General features: G+C 46.1%; 1 protein-coding gene and 1 long non-coding RNA gene across 3 annotated transcripts in view; one reads left to right on the top strand and one right to left on the bottom strand.

Moving 5' to 3' along the window:
• LOC138977915 (uncharacterized) overlaps positions 1-21668 on the top strand; it is a 92196-nt gene that overhangs the window by 35029 nt on the left and 35499 nt on the right. The window lies entirely within an intron of this gene.
• LOC138977913 (succinate dehydrogenase [ubiquinone] iron-sulfur subunit, mitochondrial-like) overlaps positions 1-21668 on the bottom strand; it is a 65048-nt gene that overhangs the window by 28352 nt on the left and 15028 nt on the right. For both annotated transcript variants that reach the window (XM_070350518.1, XM_070350519.1), the window contains exon 5: positions 14847-14922. In XM_070350518.1, the coding sequence (XP_070206619.1) occupies positions 14847-14922 (76 nt within the window). The remainder of the gene's footprint in view (positions 1-14846; positions 14923-21668) is intronic.

Here is a 21668-nt window from a genome sequence, read left to right as displayed (position 1 = left end):
GAAAGAGACAGGTAATGACAGTGTGTGGAGGGAAAGAGACAGGTAATGACAGTGTGTGGAGGGAAAGAGACAGGTAATGACAGTGTGGAGGGAAAGAGACAGGTAATGACAGTGTGTGGAGGGAAAGAGACAGGTAATGACAGTGTGTGGAGGGAAAGAGACAGGTAATGACAGTGTGTGGAGGGAAAGAGACAGGTAATGACAGTGTGTGGAGGGAAAGAGACAGGTAATGACAGTGTGTGGAGGGAAAGAGACAGGTAATGACAGTGTGTGGAGGGAAAGAGACAGGTAATGACAGTGTGTGGAGGGAAAGAGACAGGTAATGACAGTGTGTGGAGGGAAAGAGACAGGTAATGACAGTGTGTGGAGGGAAAGAGACAGGTAATGACAGTGTGTGGAGGGAAAGAGACAGGTAATGACAGTGTGTGGAGGGAAAGAGACAGGTAATGACAGTGTGTGGAGGGAAAGAGACAGGTAATGACAGTGTGTGGAGGGAAAGAGACAGGTAATGACAGTGTGGAGGGAAAGAGACAGGTAATGACAGTGTGTGGAGGGAAAGAGACAGGTAATGACAGTGTGTGGAGGGAAAGAGACAGGTAATGACAGTGTGTGGAGGGAAAGAGACAGGTAATGACAGTGTGTGGAGGGAAAGAGACAGGTAATGACAGTGTGTGGAGGGAAAGAGACAGGTAATGACAGTGTGTGGAGGGAAAGAGACAGGTAATGACAGTGTGTGGAGGGAAAGAGACAGGTAATGACAGTGTGTGGAGGGAAAGAGACAGGTAATGACAGTGTGTGGAGGGAAAGAGACAGGTAATGACAGTGTGTGGAGGGAAAGAGACAGGTAATGACAGTGTGTGGAGGGAAAGAGACAGGTAATGACAGTGTGTGGAGGGAAAGAGACAGGTAATGACAGTGTGTGGAGGGAAAGAGACAGGTAATGACAGTGTGTGGAGGGAAAGAGACAGGTAATGACAGTGTGTGGAGGGAAAGAGACAGGTAATGACAGTGTGTGGAGGGAAAGAGACAGGTAATGACAGTGTGTGGAGGGAAAGAGACAGGTAATGACAGTGTGTGGAGGGAAAGAGACAGGTAATGACAGTGTGTGGAGGGAAAGAGACAGGTAATGACAGTGTGTGGAGGGAAAGAGACAGGTAATGACAGTGTGTGGAGGGAAAGAGACAGGTAATGACAGTGTGTGGAGGGAAAGAGACAGGTAATGACAGTGTGTGGAGGGAAAGAGACAGGTAATGACAGTGTGTGGAGGGAAAGAGACAGGTAATGACAGTGTGTGGAGGGAAAGAGACAGGTAATGACAGTGTGTGGAGGGAAAGAGACAGGTAATGACAGTGTGTGGAGGGAAAGAGACAGGTAATGACAGTGTGTGGAGGGAAAGAGACAGGTAATGACAGTGTGTGGAGGGAAAGAGACAGGTAATGACAGTGTGTGGAGGGAAAGAGACAGGTAATGACAGTGTGTGGAGGGAAAGAGACAGGTAATGACAGTGTGTGGAGGGAAAGAGACAGGTAATGACAGTGTGTGGAGGGAAAGAGACAGGTAATGACAGTGTGTGGAGGGAAAGAGACAGGTAATGACAGTGTGTGGAGGGAAAGAGACAGGTAATGACAGTGTGTGGAGGGAAAGAGACAGGTAATGACAGTGTGTGGAGGGAAAGAGACAGGTAATGACAGTGTGTGGAGGGAAAGAGACAGGTAATGACAGTGTGGAGGGAAAGAGACAGGTAATGACAGTGTGTGGAGGGAAAGAGACAGGTAATGACAGTGTGTGGAGGGAAAGAGACAGGTAATGACAGTGTGTGGAGGGAAAGAGACAGGTAATGACAGTGTGTGGAGGGAAAGAGACAGGTAATGACAGTGTGTGGAGGGAAAGAGACAGGTAATGACAGTGTGTGGAGGGAAAGAGACAGGTAATGACAGTGTGTGGAGGGAAAGAGACAGGTAATGACAGTGTGTGGAGGGAAAGAGACAGGTAATGACAGTGTGTGGAGGGAAAGAGACAGGTAATGACAGTGTGGAGGGAAAGAGACAGGTAATGACAGTGTGTGGAGGGAAAGAGACAGGTAATGACAGTGTGTGGAGGGAAAGAGACAGGTAATGACAGTGTGTGGAGGGAAAGAGACAGGTAATGACAGTGTGTGGTGGGAAAGAGACAGGTAATGACAGTGTGTGGTGGGAAAGAGACAGGTAATGACAGTGTGTGGAGGGAAAGAGACAGGTAATGACAGTGTGTGGAGGGAAAGAGACAGGTAATGACAGTGTGTGGAGGGAAAGAGACAGGTAATGACAGTGTGTGGAGGGAAAGAGACAGGTAATGACAGTGTGTGGAGGGAAAGAGACAGGTAATGACAGTGTGTGGAGGGAAAGAGACAGGTAATGACAGTGTGGAGGGAAAGAGACAGGTAATGACAGTGTGTGGAGGGAAAGAGACAGGTAATGACAGTGTGTGGAGGGAAAGAGACAGGTAATGACAGTGTGTGGAGGGAAAGAGACAGGTAATGACAGTGTGTGGAGGGAAAGAGACAGGTAATGACAGTGTGTGGAGGGAAAGAGACAGGTAATGACAGTGTGTGGAGGGAAAGAGACAGGTAATGACAGTGTGTGGAGGGAAAGAGACAGGTAATGACAGTGTGTGGAGGGAAAGAGACAGGTAATGACAGTGTGTGGAGGGAAAGAGACAGGTAATGACAGTGTGTGGAGGGAAAGAGACAGGTAATGACAGTGTGTGGAGGGAAAGAGACAGGTAATGACAGTGTGTGGAGGGAAAGAGACAGGTAATGACAGTGTGTGGAGGGAAAGAGACAGGTAATGACAGTGTGTGGAGGGAAAGAGACAGGTAATGACAGTGTGTGGAGGGAAAGAGACAGGTAATGACAGTGTGTGGAGGGAAAGAGACAGGTAATGACAGTGTGTGGAGGGAAAGAGACAGGTAATGACAGTGTGTGGAGGGAAAGAGACAGGTAATGACAGTGTGTGGAGGGAAAGAGACAGGTAATGACAGTGTGTGGAGGGAAAGAGACAGGTAATGACAGTGTGTGGAGGGAAAGAGACAGGTAATGACAGTGTGTGGAGGGAAAGAGACAGGTAATGACAGTGTGTGGAGGGAAAGAGACAGGTAATGACAGTGTGTGGAGGGAAAGAGACAGGTAATGACAGTGTGTGGAGGGAAAGAGACAGGTAATGACAGTGTGTGGAGGGAAAGAGACAGGTAATGACAGTGTGTGGAGGGAAAGAGACAGGTAATGACAGTGTGTGGAGGGAAAGAGACAGGTAATGACAGTGTGTGGAGGGAAAGAGACAGGTAATGACAGTGTGTGGAGGGAAAGAGACAGGTAATGACAGTGTGTGGAGGGAAAGAGACAGGTAATGACAGTGTGTGGAGGGAAAGAGACAGGTAATGACAGTGTGTGGAGGGAAAGAGACAGGTAATGACAGTGTGTGGAGGGAAAGAGACAGGTAATGACAGTGTGTGGAGGGAAAGAGACAGGTAATGACAGTGTGTGGAGGGAAAGAGACAGGTAATGACAGTGTGTGGAGGGAAAGAGACAGGTAATGACAGTGTGTGGAGGGAAAGAGACAGGTAATGACAGTGTGTGGAGGGAAAGAGACAGGTAATGACAGTGTGTGGAGGGAAAGAGACAGGTAATGACAGTGTGTGGAGGGAAAGAGACAGGTAATGACAGTGTGTGGAGGGAAAGAGACAGGTAATGACAGTGTGTGGAGGGAAAGAGACAGGTAATGACAGTGTGTGGAGGGAAAGAGACAGGTAATGACAGTGTGTGGAGGGAAAGAGACAGGTAATGACAGTGTGGGGAGGGAAAGAGACAGGTAATGACAGTGTGTGGAGGGAAAGAGACAGGTAATGACAGTGTGTGGTGAGAAAGAGACAGGTAATGACAGTGTGGAGGGAAATAGACAGGTAATGACAGTGTGTGGAGGGAAAGAGACAGGTAATGACAGTGTGTGGAGGGAAAGAGACAGGTAATGACAGTGTGTGGTGGGAAAGAGACAGGTAATGACAGTGTGTGGAGGGAAAGAGACAGGTAATGACAGTGTGTGGAGGGAAAGAGACAGGTAATGACAGTGTGTGTAGGGAAAGAGACAGGTAATGACAGTGGGTGGAGGGAAAGAGACAGGTAATGACAGTGTGTGGAGGGAAAGAGACAGGTAATGACAGTGTGTGGAGGGAAAGAGACAGGTAATGACAGTGTGTGGAGGGAAAGAGACAGGTAATGACAGTGTGTGGAGGGAAAGAGACAGGTAATGACAGTGTGTGGAGGGAAAGAGACAGGTAATGACAGTGTGGAGGGAAAGAGACAGGTAATGACAGTGTGTGGAGGGAAAGAGACAGGTAATGACAGTGTGTGGAGGGAAAGAGACAGGTAATGACAGTGTGTGGAGGGAAAGAGACAGGTAATGACAGTGTGTGGAGGGAAAGAGACAGGTAATGACAGTGTGTGGAGGGAAAGAGACAGGTAATGACAGTGTGTGGAGGGAAAGAGACAGGTAATGACAGTGTGTGGAGGGGAAGAGACAGGTAATGACAGTGTGGAGGGAAAGAGACAGGTAATGACAGTGTGTGGAGGGAAAGAGACAGGTAATGACAGTGTGTGGAGGGAAAGAGACAGGTAATGACAGTGTGTGGAGGGAAAGAGACAGGTAATGACAGTGTGTGGAGGGAAAGAGACAGGTAATGACAGTGTGTGGAGGGAAAGAGACAGGTAATGACAGTGTGTGGAGGGAAAGAGACAGGTAATGACAGTGTGTGGAGGGAAAGAGACAGGTAATGACAGTGTGTGGAGGGAAAGAGACAGGTAATGACAGTGTGTTGAGGGAAAGAGACAGGTAATGACAGTGTGTGGAGGGAAAGAGACAGGTAATGACAGTGTGTGGAGGGAAAGAGACAGGTAATGACAGTGTGTTGAGGGAAAGAGACAGGTAATGACAGTGTGTGGAGGGAAAGAGACAGGTAATGACAGTGTGTGGAGGGAAAGAGACAGGTAATGACAGTGTGTGGAGGGAAAGAGACAGGTAATGACAGTGTGTGGAGGGAAAGAGACAGGTAATGACAGTGTGTGGAGGGAAAGAGACAGGTAATGACAGTGTGTGGAGGGAAAGAGACAGGTAATGACAGTGTGTGGAGGGAAAGAGACAGGTAATGACAGTGTGTGGAGGGAAAGAGACAGGTAATGACAGTGTGTGGTGGGAAAGAGACAGGTAATGACAGTGTGTGGAGGGAAAGAGACAGGTAATGACAGTGTGTGGAGGGAAAGAGACAGGTAATGACAGTGTGTGGAGGGAAAGAGACAGGTAATGACAGTGTGTGGAGGGAAAGAGACAGGTAATGACAGTGTGTGGAGGGAAAGAGACAGGTAATGACAGTGTGTGGAGGGAAAGAGACAGGTAATGACAGTGTGTGGAGGGAAAGAGACAGGTAATGACAGTGTGTGGAGGGAAAGAGACAGGTAATGACAGTGTGTGGAGGGAAAGAGACAGGTAATGACAGTGTGTGGAGGGAAAGAGACAGGTAATGACAGTGTGTGGAGGGAAAGAGACAGGTAATGACAGTGTGTGGAGGGAAAGAGACAGGTAATGACAGTGTGTGGAGGGAAAGAGACAGGTAATGACAGTGTGTGGAGGGAAAGAGACAGGTAATGACAGTGTGTGGAGGGAAAGAGACAGGTAATGACAGTGTGTGGAGGGAAAGAGACAGGTAATGACAGTGTGTGGAGGGAAAGAGACAGGTAGTGACAGTGTGTGGAGGGAAAGAGACAGGTAATGACAGTGTGTGGAGGGAAAGAGACAGGTAATGACAGTGTGTGGAGGGAAAGAGACAGGTAGTGACAGTGTGTGGAGGGAAAGAGACAGGTAATGACAGTGTGTGGAGGGAAAGAGACAGGTAATGACAGTGTGTGGAGGGAAAGAGACAGGTAATGACAGTGTGTGGAGGGAAAGAGACAGGTAATGACAGTGTGTGGAGGGAAAGAGACAGGTAATGACAGTGTGTGGAGGGAAAGAGACAGGTAATGACAGTGTGTGGAGGGAAAGAGACAGGTAATGACAGTGTGTGGAGGGAAAGAGACAGGTAATGACAGTGTGTGGAGGGAAAGAGACAGGTAATGACAGTGTGTGGAGGGAAAGAGACAGGTAATGACAGTGTGTGGAGGGAAAGAGACAGGTAATGACAGTGTGTGGAGGGAAAGAGACAGGTAATGACAGTGTGTGGAGGGAAAGAGACAGGTAATGACAGTGTGTGGAGGGAAAGAGACAGGTAATGACAGTGTGTGGAGGGAAAGAGACAGGTAATGACAGTGTGTGGAGGGAAAGAGACAGGTAATGACAGTGTGTGGAGGGAAAGAGACAGGTAATGACAGTGTGTGGAGGGAAAGAGACAGGTAATGACAGTGTGTGGAGGGAAAGAGACAGGTAATGACAGTGTGTGGAGGGAAAGAGACAGGTAATGACAGTGTGTGGAGGGAAAGAGACAGGTAATGACAGTGTGGAGGGAAAGAGACAGGTAATGACAGTGTGTGGAGGGAAAGAGACAGGTAATGACAGTGTGTGGAGGGAAAGAGACAGGTAATGACAGTGTGTGGAGGGAAAGAGACAGGTAATGACAGTGTGTGGAGGGAAAGAGACAGGTAATGACAGTGTGTGGAGGGAAAGAGACAGGTAATGACAGTGTGTGGAGGGAAAGAGACAGGTAATGACAGTGTGTGGAGGGGAAGAGACAGGTAATGACAGTGTGTGGAGGGAAAGAGACAGGTAATGACAGTGTGTGGAGGGAAAGAGACAGGTAATGACAGTGTGTGGAGGGAAAGAGACAGGTAATGACAGTGTGTGGAGGGAAAGAGACAGGTAATGACAGTGTGTGGAGGGAAAGAGACAGGTAATGACAGTGTGTGGAGGGAAAGAGACAGGTAATGACAGTGTGGAGGGAAAGAGACAGGTAATGACAGTGTGTGGAGGGAAAGAGACAGGTAATGACAGTGTGTGGAGGGAAAGAGACAGGTAATGACAGTGTGTGGAGGGAAAGAGACAGGTAATGACAGTGTGGAGGGAAAGAGACAGGTAATGACAGTGTGTGGAGGGAAAGAGACAGGTAATGACAGTGTGTGGAGGGAAAGAGACAGGTAATGACAGTGTGTGGAGGGAAAGAGACAGGTAATGACAGTGTGTGGAGGGAAAGAGACAGGTAATGACAGTGTGTGGAGGGAAAGAGACAGGTAATGACAGTGTGTGGAGGGAAAGAGACAGGTAATGACAGTGTGTGGAGGGAAAGAGACAGGTAATGACAGTGTGTGGAGGGAAAGAGACAGGTAATGACAGTGTGTGGAGGGAAAGAGACAGGTAATGACAGTGTGTGGAGGGAAAGAGACAGGTAATGACAGTGTGTGGAGGGAAAGAGACAGGTAATAACAGTGTGTGGAGGGAAAGAGACAGGTAATGACAGTGTGTAGGGAAAGAGACAGGTAATGACAGTGTGTGGAGGGAAAGAGACAGGTAATGACAGTGTGGAGGGAAAGAGACAGGTAATGACAGTGTGTGTAGGGAAAGAGACAGGTAATGACAGTGTGTGGAGGGAAAGAGACAGGTAATGACAGTGTGTGGAGGGAAAGAGACAGGTAATGACAGTGTGTGGAGGGAAAGAGACAGGTAATGACAGTGTGTGGAGGGAAAGAGACAGGTAATGACAGTGTGTGGAGGGAAAGAGACAGGTAATGACAGTGTGTGGAGGGAAAGAGACAGGTAATGACAGTGTGTGGAGGGAAAGAGACAGGTAATGACAGTGTGTGGAGGGAAAGAGACAGGTAATGACAGTGTGTGGAGGGAAAGAGACAGGTAATGACAGTGTGTGGAGGGAAAGAGACAGGTAATGACAGTGTGTGGAGGGAAAGAGACAGGTAATGACAGTGTGTGGAGGGAAAGAGACAGGTAATGACAGTGTGTGGAGGGAAAGAGACAGGTAATGACAGTGTGTGGAGGGAAAGAGACAGGTAATGACAGTGTGTGGTGGGAAAGAGACAGGTAATGACAGTGTGTGGAGGGAAAGAGACAGGTAATGACAGTGTGTGGAGGGAAAGAGACAGGTAATGACAGTGTGTGGTGGGAAAGAGACAGGTAATGACAGTGTGTGGAGGGAAAGAGACAGGTAATGACAGTGTGTGGAGGGAAAGAGACAGGTAATGACAGTGTGTGGAGGGAAAGAGACAGGTAATGACAGTGTGTGGAGGGAAAGAGACAGGTAATGACAGTGTGTGGAGGGAAAGAGACAGGTAATGACAGTGTGTGGAGGGAAAGAGACAGGTAATGACAGTGTGTGGAGGGAAAGAGACAGGTAATGACAGTGTGTGGAGGGAAAGAGACAGGTAATGACAGTGTGTGGAGGGAAAGAGACAGGTAATGACAGTGTGGAGGGAAAGAGACAGGTAATGACAGTGTGTGGAGGGAAAGAGACAGGTAATGACAGTGTGTGGAGGGAAAGAGACAGGTAATGACAGTGTGTGGAGGGAAAGAGACAGGTAATGACAGTGTGTGGAGGGAAAGAGACAGGTAATGACAGTGTGTGGAGGGAAAGAGACAGGTAATGACAGTGTGTGGAGGGAAAGAGACAGGTAATGACAGTGTGTGGAGGGAAAGAGACAGGTAATGACAGTGTGTGGAGGGAAAGAGACAGGTAATGACAGTGTGTGGAGGGAAAGAGACAGGTAATGACAGTGTGTGGAGGGAAAGAGACAGGTAATGACAGTGTGTGGAGGGAAAGAGACAGGTAATGACAGTGTGTGGAGGGAAAGAGACAGGTAATGACAGTGTGTGGAGGGAAAGAGACAGGTAATGACAGTGTGTGGAGGGAAAGAGACAGGTAATGACAGTGTGTGGAGGGAAAGAGACAGGTAATGACAGTGTGTGGAGGGAAAGAGACAGGTAATGACAGTGTGTGGAGGGAAAGAGACAGGTAATGACAGTGTGTGGAGGGAAAGAGACAGGTAATGACAGTGTGTGGAGGGAAAGAGACAGGTAATGACAGTGTGTGGAGGGAAAGAGACAGGTAATGACAGTGTGTGGAGGGAAAGAGACAGGTAATGACAGTGTGTGGAGGGAAAGAGACAGGTAATGACAGTGTGTGGAGGGAAAGAGACAGGTAATGACAGTGTGTGGAGGGAAAGAGACAGGTAATGACAGTGTGTGGAGGGAAAGAGACAGGTAATGACAGTGTGTGGAGGGAAAGAGACAGGTAATGACAGTGTGTGGAGGGAAAGAGACAGGTAATGACAGTGTGTGGAGGGAAAGAGACAGGTAATGACAGTGTGTGGAGGGAAAGAGACAGGTAATGACAGTGTGTGGAGGGAAAGAGACAGGTAATGACAGTGTGTGGAGGGAAAGAGACAGGTAATGACAGTGTGTGGAGGGAAAGAGACAGGTAATGACAGTGTGTGGAGGGAAAGAGACAGGTAATGACAGTGTGTGGAGGGAAAGAGACAGGTAATGACAGTGTGGAGGGAAAGAGACAGGTAATGACAGTGTGTGGAGGGAAAGAGACAGGTAATGACAGTGTGTGGAGGGAAAGAGACAGGTAATGACAGTGTGTGGAGGGAAAGAGACAGGTAATGACAGTGTGTGGAGGGAAAGAGACAGGTAATGACAGTGTGTGGAGGGAAAGAGACAGGTAATGACAGTGTGTGGAGGGAAAGAGACAGGTAATGACAGTGTGTGGAGGGAAAGAGACAGGTAATGACAGTGTGTGGAGGGAAAGAGACAGGTAATGACAGTGTGTGGAGGGAAAGAGACAGGTAATGACAGTGTGTGGAGGGAAAGAGACAGGTAATGACAGTGTGTGGAGGGAAAGAGACAGGTAATGACAGTGTGTGGAGGGAAAGAGACAGGTAATGACAGTGTGGAGGGAAAGAGACAGGTAATGACAGTGTGTGGAGGGAAAGAGACAGGTAATGACAGTGTGTGGAGGGAAAGAGACAGGTAATGACAGTGTGTGGAGGGAAAGAGACAGGTAATGACAGTGTGTGGAGGGAAAGAGACAGGTAATGACAGTGTGTGGAGGGAAAGAGACAGGTAATGACAGTGTGTGGAGGGAAAGAGACAGGTAATGACAGTGTGTGGAGGGAAAGAGACAGGTAATGACAGTGTGGAGGGAAAGAGACAGGTAATGACAGTGTGTGGAGGGAAAGAGACAGGTAATGACAGTGTGTGGTGAGAAAGAGACAGGTAATGACAGTGTGTGGAGGGAAAGAGACAGGTAATGACAGTGTGTGGAGGGAAAGAGACAGGTAATGACAGTGTGTGGAGGGAAAGAGACAGGTAATGACAGTGTGTGGAGGGAAAGAGACAGGTAATGACAGTGTGTGGTGGGAAAGAGACAGGTAATGACAGTGTGTGGAGGGAAAGAGACAGGTAATGACAGTGTGTGGAGGGAAAGAGACAGGTAATGACAGTGTGGTGGGAAAGAGACAGGTAATGACAGTGTGTGGTGGGAAAGAGACAGGTAATGACAGTGTGTGGAGGGAAAGAGACAGGTAATGACAGTGTGGAGGGAAAGAGACAGGTAATGACAGTGTGTGGAGGGAAAGAGACAGGTAATGACAGTGTGTGGAGGGAAAGAGACAGGTAATGACAGTGTGTGGTGGGAAAGAGACAGGTAATGACAGTGTGTGGAGGGAAAGAGACAGGTAATGACAGTGTGGTGGGAAAGAGACAGGTAATGACAGTGTGTGGAGGGAAAGAGACAGGTAATGACAGTGTGTGGAGGGAAAGAGACAGGTAATGACAGTGTGTGGAGGGAAAGAGACAGGTAATGACAGTGTGTGGTGGGAAAGAGACAGGTAATGACAGTGTGTGGAGGGAAAGAGACAGGTAATGACAGTGTGTGGAGGGAAAGAGACAGGTAATGACAGTGTGTGGAGGGAAAGAGACAGGTAATGACAGTGTGTGGAGGGAAAGAGACAGGTAATGACAGTGTGTGGAGGGAAAGAGACAGGTAATGACAGTGTGTGGAGGGAAAGAGACAGGTAATGACAGTGTGTGGAGGGAAAGAGACAGGTAATGACAGTGTGTGGAGGGAAAGAGACAGGTAATGACAGTGTGTGGAGGGAAAGAGACAGGTAATGACAGTGTGTGGAGGGAAAGAGACAGGTAATGACAGTGTGTGGAGGGAAAGAGACAGGTAATGACAGTGTGTGGAGGGAAAGAGACAGGTAATGACAGTGTGTGGTGGGAAAGAGACAGGTAATGACAGTGTGTGGAGGGAAAGAGACAGGTAATGACAGTGTTGAGGGAAAGAGACAGGTAATGACAGTGTGTGGAGGGAAAGAGACAGGTAATGACAGTGTGTGGAGGGAAAGAGACAGGTAATGACAGTGTGTGGAGGGAAAGAGACAGGTAATGAGAGTGTGTGGAGGGAAAGAGACAGGTAATGACAGTGTGTGGAGGGAAAGAGACAGGTAATGACAGTGTGTGGAGGGAAAGAGACAGGTAATGACAGTGTGTGGAGGGAAAGAGACAGGTAATGACAGTGTGTGGTGGGAAAGAGACAGGTAATGACAGTGTGTGGAGGGAAAGAGACAGGTAATGACAGTGTGTGGAGGGAAAGAGACAGGTAATGACAGTGTGTGGAGGGAAAGAGACAGGTAATGACAGTGTGTGGAGGGAAAGAGACAGGTAATGACAGTGTTGAGGGAAAGAGACAGGTAATGACAGTGTGTGGAGGGAAAGAGACAGGTAATGACAGTGTTGAGGGAAAGAGACAGGTAATGACAGTGTGTGGAGGGAAAGAGACAGGTAATGACAGTGTGTGGAGGGAAAGAGACAGGTAATGACAGTGTGTGGAGGGAAAGAGACAGGTAATGACAGTGTGTGGAGGGAAAGACACAGGTAATGACAGTGTGGAGGGAAAGAGACAGGTAATGACAGTGTGTGGTGAGAAAGAGACAGGTAACGACAGTGTTGAGGGAAAGAGACAGGTAATGACAGTGTGTGGTGGGAAAGAGACAGGTAATGACAGTGTGTGGAGGGAAAGAGACAGGTAATGACAGTGTGTGGAGGGAAAGAGACAGGTAATGACAGTGTGTGGAGGGAAAGAGACAGGTAATGACAGTGTGTGGAGGGAAAGAGACAGGTAATGACAGTGTGTGGAGGGAAAGTGACAGGTAATGACAGTGTGTGGAGGGAAAGAGACAGGTAATGACAGTGTGTGGAGGGAAAGAGACAGGTAATGACAGTGTGTGGAGGGAAAGTGACAGGTAATGACAGTGTGTGGAGGGAAAGAGACAGGTAATGACAGTGTGTGGAGGGAAAGTGACAGGTAATGACAGTGTGTGGAGGGAAAGAGACAGGTAATGACAGTGTGTGGAGGGAAAGAGACAGGTAATGACAGTGTGTGGAGGGAAAGAGACAGGTAATGACAGTGTGTGGAGGGAAAGTGACAGGTAATGACAGTGTGTGGAGGGAAAGAGACAGGTAATGACAGTGTGTGGAGGGAAAGAGACAGGTAATGACAGTGTGTGGAGGGAAAGTGACAGGTAATGACAGTGTGGAGGGAAAGTGACAGGTAATGACAGTGTGTGGAGGGAAAGAGACAGGTAATGACAGTGTGTTGAGGGAAAGTGACAGGTAATGACAGTGTGTGGAGGTAAAGTGACAGGTAATGACAGTGTGTTGAGGGAAAGAGACAGGTAATGACAGTGTGGAGGGAAAGAGACAGGTAATGACAGTGTGTGGAGGGAAAGAGACAGGTAATGACAGTGTGTTGAGGGAAAGAGACAGGTAATGACAGTGTGTGGAGGGAAAGAGACAGGTAATGACAGTGTGTGGAGGGAAAGAGACAGGTAATGACAGTGTGTGGAGGGAAAGAGACAGGTAATGACAGTGTGTGGAGGGAAAGAGACAGGTAATGACAGTGTGTGGTGGGAAAGTGACAGGTAATGACAGTGTGTGGTGGGAAAGAGACAGGTAATGACAGTGTGTGGAGGGAAAGAGACAGGTAATGACAGTGTGTGGAGGGAAAGAGACAGGTAATGACAGTGTGTGGAGGGAAAGAGACAGGTAATGACAGTGTGTGGAGGGAAAGAGACAGGTAATGACAGTGTGTGGAGGGAAAGAGACAGGTAATGACAGTGTGTGGAGGGAAAGAGACAGGTAATGACAGTGTGTGGAGGGAAAGAGACAGGTAATGACAGTGTGTGGAGGGAAAGAGACAGGTAATGACAGTGTGTGGAGGGAAAGAGACAGGTAATGACAGTGTGTGGAGGGAAAGAGACAGGTAATGACAGTGTGTGGAGGGAAAGAGACAGGTAATGACAGTGTGTGGAGGGAAAGAGACAGGTAATGACAGTGTGTGGAGGGAAAGAGACAGGTAATGACAGTGTGTGGAGGGAAAGAGACAGGTAATGACAGTGTGTGGAGGGAAAGAGACAGGTAATGACAGTGTGTGGAGGGAAAGAGACAGGTAATGACAGTGTGTGGTGGGAAAGAGACAGGTAATGACAGTGTGTGGAGGGAAAGAGACAGGTAATGACAGTGTGTGGAGGGAAAGAGACAGGTAATGACAGTGTGGAGGGAAAGAGACAGGTAATGACAGTGTGTGGTGGGAAAGAGACAGGTAATGACAGTGTGTGGAGGGAAAGAGACAGGTAATAACAGTGTGTGGTGGGAAAGAGACAGGTAATGACAGTGTGGAGGGAAAGAGACAGGTAATGACAGTGTGTGGAGGGAAAGAGACAGGTAATGACAGTGTGTGGTGGGAAAGAGACAGGTAATGACAGTGTGTGGAGGGAAAGAGACAGGTAATGACAGTGTGTGGAGGGAAAGAGACAGGTAATGACAGTGTGTGGAGGGAAAGAGACAGGTAATGACAGTGTGTGGAGGGAAAGAGACAGGTAATGACAGTGTGTGGTGGGAAAGAGACAGGTAATGACAGTGTGTGGAGGGAAAGAGACAGGTAATGACAGTGTGTGGAGGGAAAGAGACAGGTAATGACAGTGTGTGGAGGGAAAGAGACAGGTAATGACAGTGTGGAGGGAAAGAGACAGGTAATGACAGTGTGTGGAGGGAAAGAGACAGGTAATGACAGTGTGTGGAGGGAAAGAGACAGGTAATGACAGTGTGTGGTGGGAAAGAGACAGGTAATGACAGTGTGGTGGGAAAGAGACAGGTAATGACAGTGTGGAGGGAAAGAGACAGGTAATGACAGTGTGTGGAGGGAAAGAGACAGGTAATGACAGTGTGTGGAGGGAAAGAGACAGGTAATGACAGTGTGTGGAGGGAAAGAGACAGGTAATGACAGTGTGTGGTGGGAAAGAGACAGGTAATGACAGTGTGTGGAGGGAAAGAGACAGGTAATGACAGTGTGTGGAGGGAAAGAGACAGGTAATGACAGTGTGGAGGGAAAGAGACAGGTAATGACAGTGTGTGGAGGGAAAGAGACAGGTAATGACAGTGTGTGTAGGGAAAGAGACAAGTAATGACAGTGTGTGGAGGGAAAGAGACAGGTAATGACAGTGTGTGGAGGGAAAGAGACAGGTAGTGACAGTGTGTGGAGGGAAAGAGACAGGTAATGACAGTGTGTGGAGGGAAAGAGACAGGTAATGACAGTGTGGAGGGAAAGAGACAGGTAATGACAGTGTGTGGAGGGAAAGAGACAGGTAATGACAGTGTGTGGAGGGAAAGAGACAGGTAATGACAGTGTGTGGAGGGAAAGAGACAGGTAATGAGAGTGTGTGGAGGGAAAGAGACAGGTAATGACAGTGTGTGGAGGGAAAGAGACAGGTAATGACAGTGTGTGGAGGGAAAGAGACAGGTAATGACAGTGTGTCAACTCACGGGCACCAGGTCCTTGACGACGTACATGTGAGGCAGGGGGTACACCTTCACCGCCTTCGTCCCTCCGCTGATCTTGCTGCAACACACACATCATGCGTTGGATAGGGGTTCATACACACACACACAAACCATGCGTTGGATAGTTCATACACACACACACATCATGCGTTGGATAGGGGTTCATACACACACACACAAACCATGCGTTGGATAGTTCATACACACACACACCATGCGTTGGATAGACGTTCATACACACACACACCATGCGTTGGATAGGGGTTCATACACACACACAAACCATGTGTTGGATAGTTCATACACACACACACCATGCGTTGGATAGACGTTCATACACACACACACACACACACACCATGTGTTGGATAGACGTTCATACACACACACACACACATCATGCGTTGGATAGACGTTCATACACACACACACACACCATGCGTTGGATAGACGTTCATACACACACACACACCATGCGTTGGATAGACGTTCATACACACACACACACCATGCGTTAGATAGACGTTCATACACACACACCTCATGCATTTGATAGGCGGTAACAGTCACACATGATGTATTTGATAGACTTTCATACTATTACTCCCATGTAGCAATACTCACTACAGACAGGCCAGTGTGTTGAGATATATGACTACTCACTATAGACAGGCCAGTGTGTTGAGATATATGACTACTCACTATAGACAGGCCAGTGTGTTGAGATATATGACTACTCACTATAGACAGGCCAGTGAGTTGAGATATATGACTACTCACTATAGACAGGCCAGTGTGTTGAGATATATGACTACTCACTATAGACAGGCCAGTGAGTTGAGATATATGACTACTCACTATAGACAGGCCAGTGTGTTGAGATATATGACTACTCACTATAGACAGGCCAGTGTGTTGAGATATATGACTACTCACTATAGACAGGCCAGTGTGTTGAGATATATATGTGCACGTCCTAGATACTGGGAAATACTATGGGTTGTCAACTTTGAATGACTGTCACAATATCTCTGAGCAATGGATGACAAAGGGGATGCTTTGATGTCAAAGGGGATGGATTTGACTTACTGTAACAACCAAGTTTGGGTTTCCAAACATTGCTGTGGGTTTTAAACGATTTAATTTTTAGCCAAAATGCCCCCAAAACAGCACCTAAAACTGGGACAAAAATACACCAGTCTGTGTTGCAGCTGTACATAACGGAGAATAAAGTTCTGTGAATTTTATTGTGATGTTTATGGGTCAGCTGAAGGATTATTCTCGACATACACACTCAAGAATTACATCTATTTTTCTTCTTCTGGGAGTTTGATCGGCAAAGAAAACACGTAATCGTGGGTTACCGTCGTTTCCGGTTTCAACTTCATCAAAAAATGCGATCTGCTGAACAAAGGAAACCTCAAAGTTATTCAAAGTCATTATTTATTTATTTCAACAACATTTAGGTTTTCAAAACACAGCACTACGGTAGGAAACAAATTTATTTCAGCTTATAATCGCGCTTGAATGTACCCCACCCTTGTTTCGTTTCCATCTGTAACCCACGAAAGCATGGCCACAGCAGACGACAAATCCCGCATTGCCTATCACACACGCGTTGTGAGATCGCGGGAACACCGTCGAAAGTTCCATTCATGACGTTTGACCCGGTCATGTGAATAGACAATGAGAATTTATCCACCCAATCGTATTCGTTTCCGGTTTTTGAGACGTAACTCACGACAGACCACGCTGTATCTTCACTGTTTGAGACCTGTAAAATCTTTTTTGACAATTGTAGCATATATTCATCGACGAATTTTGCGATATTTTGCTGATTAAAGCTTGATCTGGTGCAAAGTTTGAGCAGCACATGTGTTCTCATGATCGGCGCCATTATGAAATTTTCGATTCTTCTGCAACGCACGATCGACAATCGATTAATTCTCTCATTTAGGATTGTCGCTTATGGAAACTTGAAAATTTCAAACTTTCATGTATGCATAGTTATTTATCTATGTAGTCCACATGCAATAATCAAGTTTTAGTTCTTTTCTTTGGAAATAAAAGACATTACGAACTATGGTTTCCATGAAACTCACGACAGTATTATCTCTATACACATAAACCCAGTGAGCACAGATCAAAAACTTTTTGCTCACTTAAATCTTTCTATCATGTATTAAAACCCAAAAGGGTGCCCAAAACGCTAGTTGCTACATTTGACCTACAAAAAAAACTTTTGCGCCTGGACATTGCGTGGGTTACGGTTTCCACTTTCTACTTCGATCTAGTTAACTTATGGAAACTTGTAATTTCAAACTTTCATGTTTGCATATTTATTTATCAATGTTGTCCACATGCAAATTGCAATAATCAAGTTTTAGTTCTTTTCTTTGGAAATAAAAGACATTACAAACTATGGTTTCCATGTAACTCACGACAGTATTATCTCTATACACATAAACCCAGTGAGCACAGATCGAAAACTTTTTGCTCACTTAAATCTTTCTATCATGTATTAAAACCCAAAAGGGTGCCCAAAAGGCTAGTTGCTACATTTGACCTACAAGAAAAACTTTTGCACCTGGAAATTGCGTGGGTTACGGTTTCCACTTTCTACTTCGATCTAGTTAACTTATGGAAACTTGTAATTTCAAACTTTCATGTTTGCATATTTATTTATCAATGTTGTCCACATGCAAATTGCAATAACTGAGCTAAAGTTCTTTCCTGTGGGATATTGAAGCCTAAAGTGGAAACCATGTAACCCACGACATAGAGCGTACTGCATGTGTCTAATTGTCATTTCTAAAGAAACCCCGATATGAAAGGTCCTCTCTTTGACAGAAAAAGATACAGGCATGTCTTTTGCACTTAAAAAAGAGTATTTCACTCAATTCAGTCCTACTTTTTTTCCTGGTGTCCATGTCCCATAGTTGTGACCCAGTATCTAGGATGTGCACATATATATGACTACTCACTATAACCAGGCCAGTGTGTTGAGATATATATAGAGCTTAAACAATGACGACAACTCGTTGATTACTGGAAAATAAACCCTCGTGGGTATATGCAGCTGTTTAAGCTATTTACACAACGAACACCACGGGTCGAACATGCAGTCATGCAGACGACATTTTGTAGGCAATTTTATTTCAGCCTAATCACTCAGAGTGTCAAATGTGCGTCATTCAAATAGTCCCCTCGATTCTGACACACTTTACTTGTGAGGGTAGTAAAAGTCGAACTCACGTTTAGCTAACGATTTGATCTGAATTTCGATTTCAATGATTGGGATTTCACCGAATTAACCCCAGTGGAATCAAGGGACATTTTTGTGAGAGAGAGAGAGAGAGAGAGAGAGAGAGAGAGAGAGAGAGAGAGAGAGAGAGAGAGAGAGAGAGAGAGAGAGAGAGAGAGAGAGAGAGAGAGAGCGAGAGCGATCGAGACAGACAGTGATTCAAGGCGCACAACTCTAGTACACTGTCAGATACCGCGCTGAATCGCCGTTTTTGAGAGAGCGATCGAGACAGACAGTGATTCAAGGCGCACAACTCTAGTACACTGTCAGATACCGCGCTGAATCGCCGTTTTTTTGGTGCCGGTGCCGCAGCCGGGTCATCAAAAATGTCCCTTGATTCCACTGGAGTTAATTCGGTGAAATCCCAATCATTGAAATCGAAATTCAGATCAAACCTGTCGCTCGCAGCAGCCATTGTTGTTACTGTTTGAGTCAACGTTGTATTCTTCCGCAACAGGGTCCAATCGTCTTGGTTTCAAATGATGTCATGTTCTAAAAATAAATTCTAGTATTGATTATTTTTTTAGCCCTCTTTATTCAAACTTCGAATAATCCACCTGTGATTTTTGGGTGTAAAGTAGTTCGTTCTAATTTCTCACTTGTCTAAAAATAATCAACTAGATTTAATCCACTCCTCGGTTGCATTACAGGAGTTGTATAAATATGACTACTCACTATAGACAGAACAGTGTGTTGAGATATATGACTATTCACTACAGACAGGCCAGTGAGTTGAGATATATGACTACAGTAAAACCTGCGAGCAAAGGACACCCTTGGGGAGCTTTGCCACTGTCCTTTGTAGCAAGGTGTCCTTTCTTTTGAATATGAATGCACCGACATATTTTGGGAAGAAAAAAATCAGCCAAATAGTTTTATTTCATGTGTGTGCATGTAAATGATGTAAATAGAGTGTCTATGCATGTTTAGTTCTTTCATTTTCTTTCATTACACACATAATGCAGCACACACCAAGGAGAGTCATCAGTCACTGATTCTTTTTTGCCACAGTCATTATTAAAACTCAAAAAGTTTTGAAGCTCTCAAGTTTGTTTTGAGAGAGAGAGAGAGAGAGAGAGAGAGAGAGAGAGAGAGAGAGAGAGAGAGAGAGAGAGAGAGAAAGAGAGAGAGAATGAGAGAGAGAGAGCGAGCGAGAGAAAGAGAGAGAGATAGGGAGAGAGAGAGAGGGAGAGAGAGAGAGAGAGCGAAGAACGAGCGAGAGAGAGAGAGAGAACAAAGAACGAGCGAGAGAGAGAATGACTGAGCGAGAGAGAACGGAGAACGAGCGATAGAGAGAGAACGGAGAACAAGCGAGTTAGAGAACGAGCGAGAGAGAGAGAGAACGACTAAGCGAGAGAGAGAGAGAGAGAACGACTGAGCGAGAGAGAGAGAACGACTGAGCGAGAGAGAGAGAGAGAACGAGCGAGAGAGGCACCGGATTCCCACTGACTCAGAATTTGTGAACGATCAGCTTTGATGTTGGAAATTTGCGTTCTTCCACTCAGCTCATCAGCCACTTTTCGAACTGAGAGCCCCTTGTCCAATTTCTTTATCACATCGACTCTTTCTTCTAAAGTCAGAAATTTCCGTTTTGACATGATGAGACCGCGATCGACGAAGGATGAGACGAAGATGCGTCACAGTACAGAAAGTAGAAACCCTAACTTGTTTTTGTTTGTGAGTTCAGTTCAATTCACGGCATCGACCAATGAGCGTGCACCATACAAAAATCAATCTTTCAAGTGCTGTCGTTGGCTTACAAAATAAGCTTCTCGCGCGTTCACATCGCCAGCGAGATTGTATTTGCAGAACCAAGATGGCGGACCGTTGTTGACAGGTAACGAACCAAATCGGGACCAAAAAAGAGTGTCCGCGTCCGCGCCTTTGAGGTGTTCGCTCTTTTAAGGTGTTTTTGAGTGTAAAATACATCCGTCCTCACTTGAAGTGTCCGTTATGCAAAGGTGTCCGCCGAATTAAGGGTCCGCTGGATGCAGGTTTTACTGTACTCACTATAGACAGGCCAGTGAGTTGAGATATATGACTATTCACTATAGACAGGCCAGTGAGTTGAGATATATGACTATTCACTACAGACAGGCCAGTGAGTTGAGATATATGACTACTCACTATAGACAGGCCAGTGTGTTGATATGACTACTCACTATAGACAGGCCAGTGTGTTGAGATATATGACTATTCACTATAGACAGGCCAGTGAGTTGAGAAATATGACTACTCACTATAGACAGGCCAGTGTGTTGTCAGATATGACTATTTACTATAGACAGGCCAGTGTGTTGAGATATATAATTATATGACTACTCACTATAACCAGGCCAGTGTGTTGAGATATATGACTACTCACTATAGACAGGCCAGTGAGTTGAGATATATGACTACTCACTATAGACAGGCCAGTGTGTTGAGATATATGACTACTCACTATAGACAGGCCAGTGTGTTGTCAGATATGACTATTTACTATAGACAGGCCAGTGTGTTGAGATATATGACTATTCACTATAGACAGGCCAGTGAGTTGAGATATATGACTACTCACTATAGACAGGCCAGTGTGTTGAGATATATGACTACTCACTATAGACAGGCCAGTGAGTTGAGATATATGACTATTCACTATAGACAGGCCAGTGAGTTGAGATATATGACTATTCACTATAGACAGGCCAGTGAGTTGAGATATATGACTACTCACTATAGACAGGCCAGTGTGTTGAGATATATGACTACTCACTATAGACAGGCCAGTGTGTTGAGATACGGTGGTACTCCCCATGTAAGACCTCCCAAAGTCTGACAAATTTAGGTCTTAAAAGGGGGGGGGGTCTTACAAGGGGGGTCAGGTCAGGTCAGAAAGACAGTGAGAGAGAAAAAAATCAGTGACAGAGAGAAAGAGAGAAATACCTTCAGGGTCCGTCAAAGTTGTGGCATAATTACAGTTGTGGTTTGGTGAATTAATTTGATAATCTAATTCAATAAAAAGCAAGAGGTATGTATTTTTTCTTTTTTTCTTTTACTTTAATTGTATCCTCTACATTTATTTAAAAAAAAATTTGGGAGTCAAAAGAGTTTATGTTCATATGGGTGTCAGTATTTGGAAGAGGACTATACACCTGTCACATTTTACACTGGTTTGAAGAAAGATTTCATGGAAGTCTGAGAAGCTTGAGACTTTCTCTTCAAGTGGTCTTTCTTAATTTGACTGTCAAAATTGAGCAAGACATCAGCCATGTCGGGAAAGTTATTGGCCAAAGCAAACCGCATAAGGTCCTGAGTGCATGAGGCTGCACTAGCAAAGTTCATAACAGGGTTATCTTCTTCATCCTCTTCTTCTTCCTCCTCTTCCTCCTCTTCTTCTTCCTCCTCTTCCTCCTCTTCTTCTTCCTCCTCTTCCTCCTCTTGTTGCACTTGTGAAGCACTGGGCTGGGGGTCACTTCTCGTGGGCAGGTCCGGGTCTACCTCAGGTCCGGGTCTACCTC

The sequence above is a fragment of the Littorina saxatilis genome, linkage group LG10 (genome assembly GCF_037325665.1).
Source record: "Littorina saxatilis isolate snail1 linkage group LG10, US_GU_Lsax_2.0, whole genome shotgun sequence".
NCBI lineage: Eukaryota > Metazoa > Mollusca > Gastropoda > Littorinimorpha > Littorinidae > Littorina > Littorina saxatilis.
This window is presented reverse-complemented; position numbering and strand designations above follow the sequence as displayed.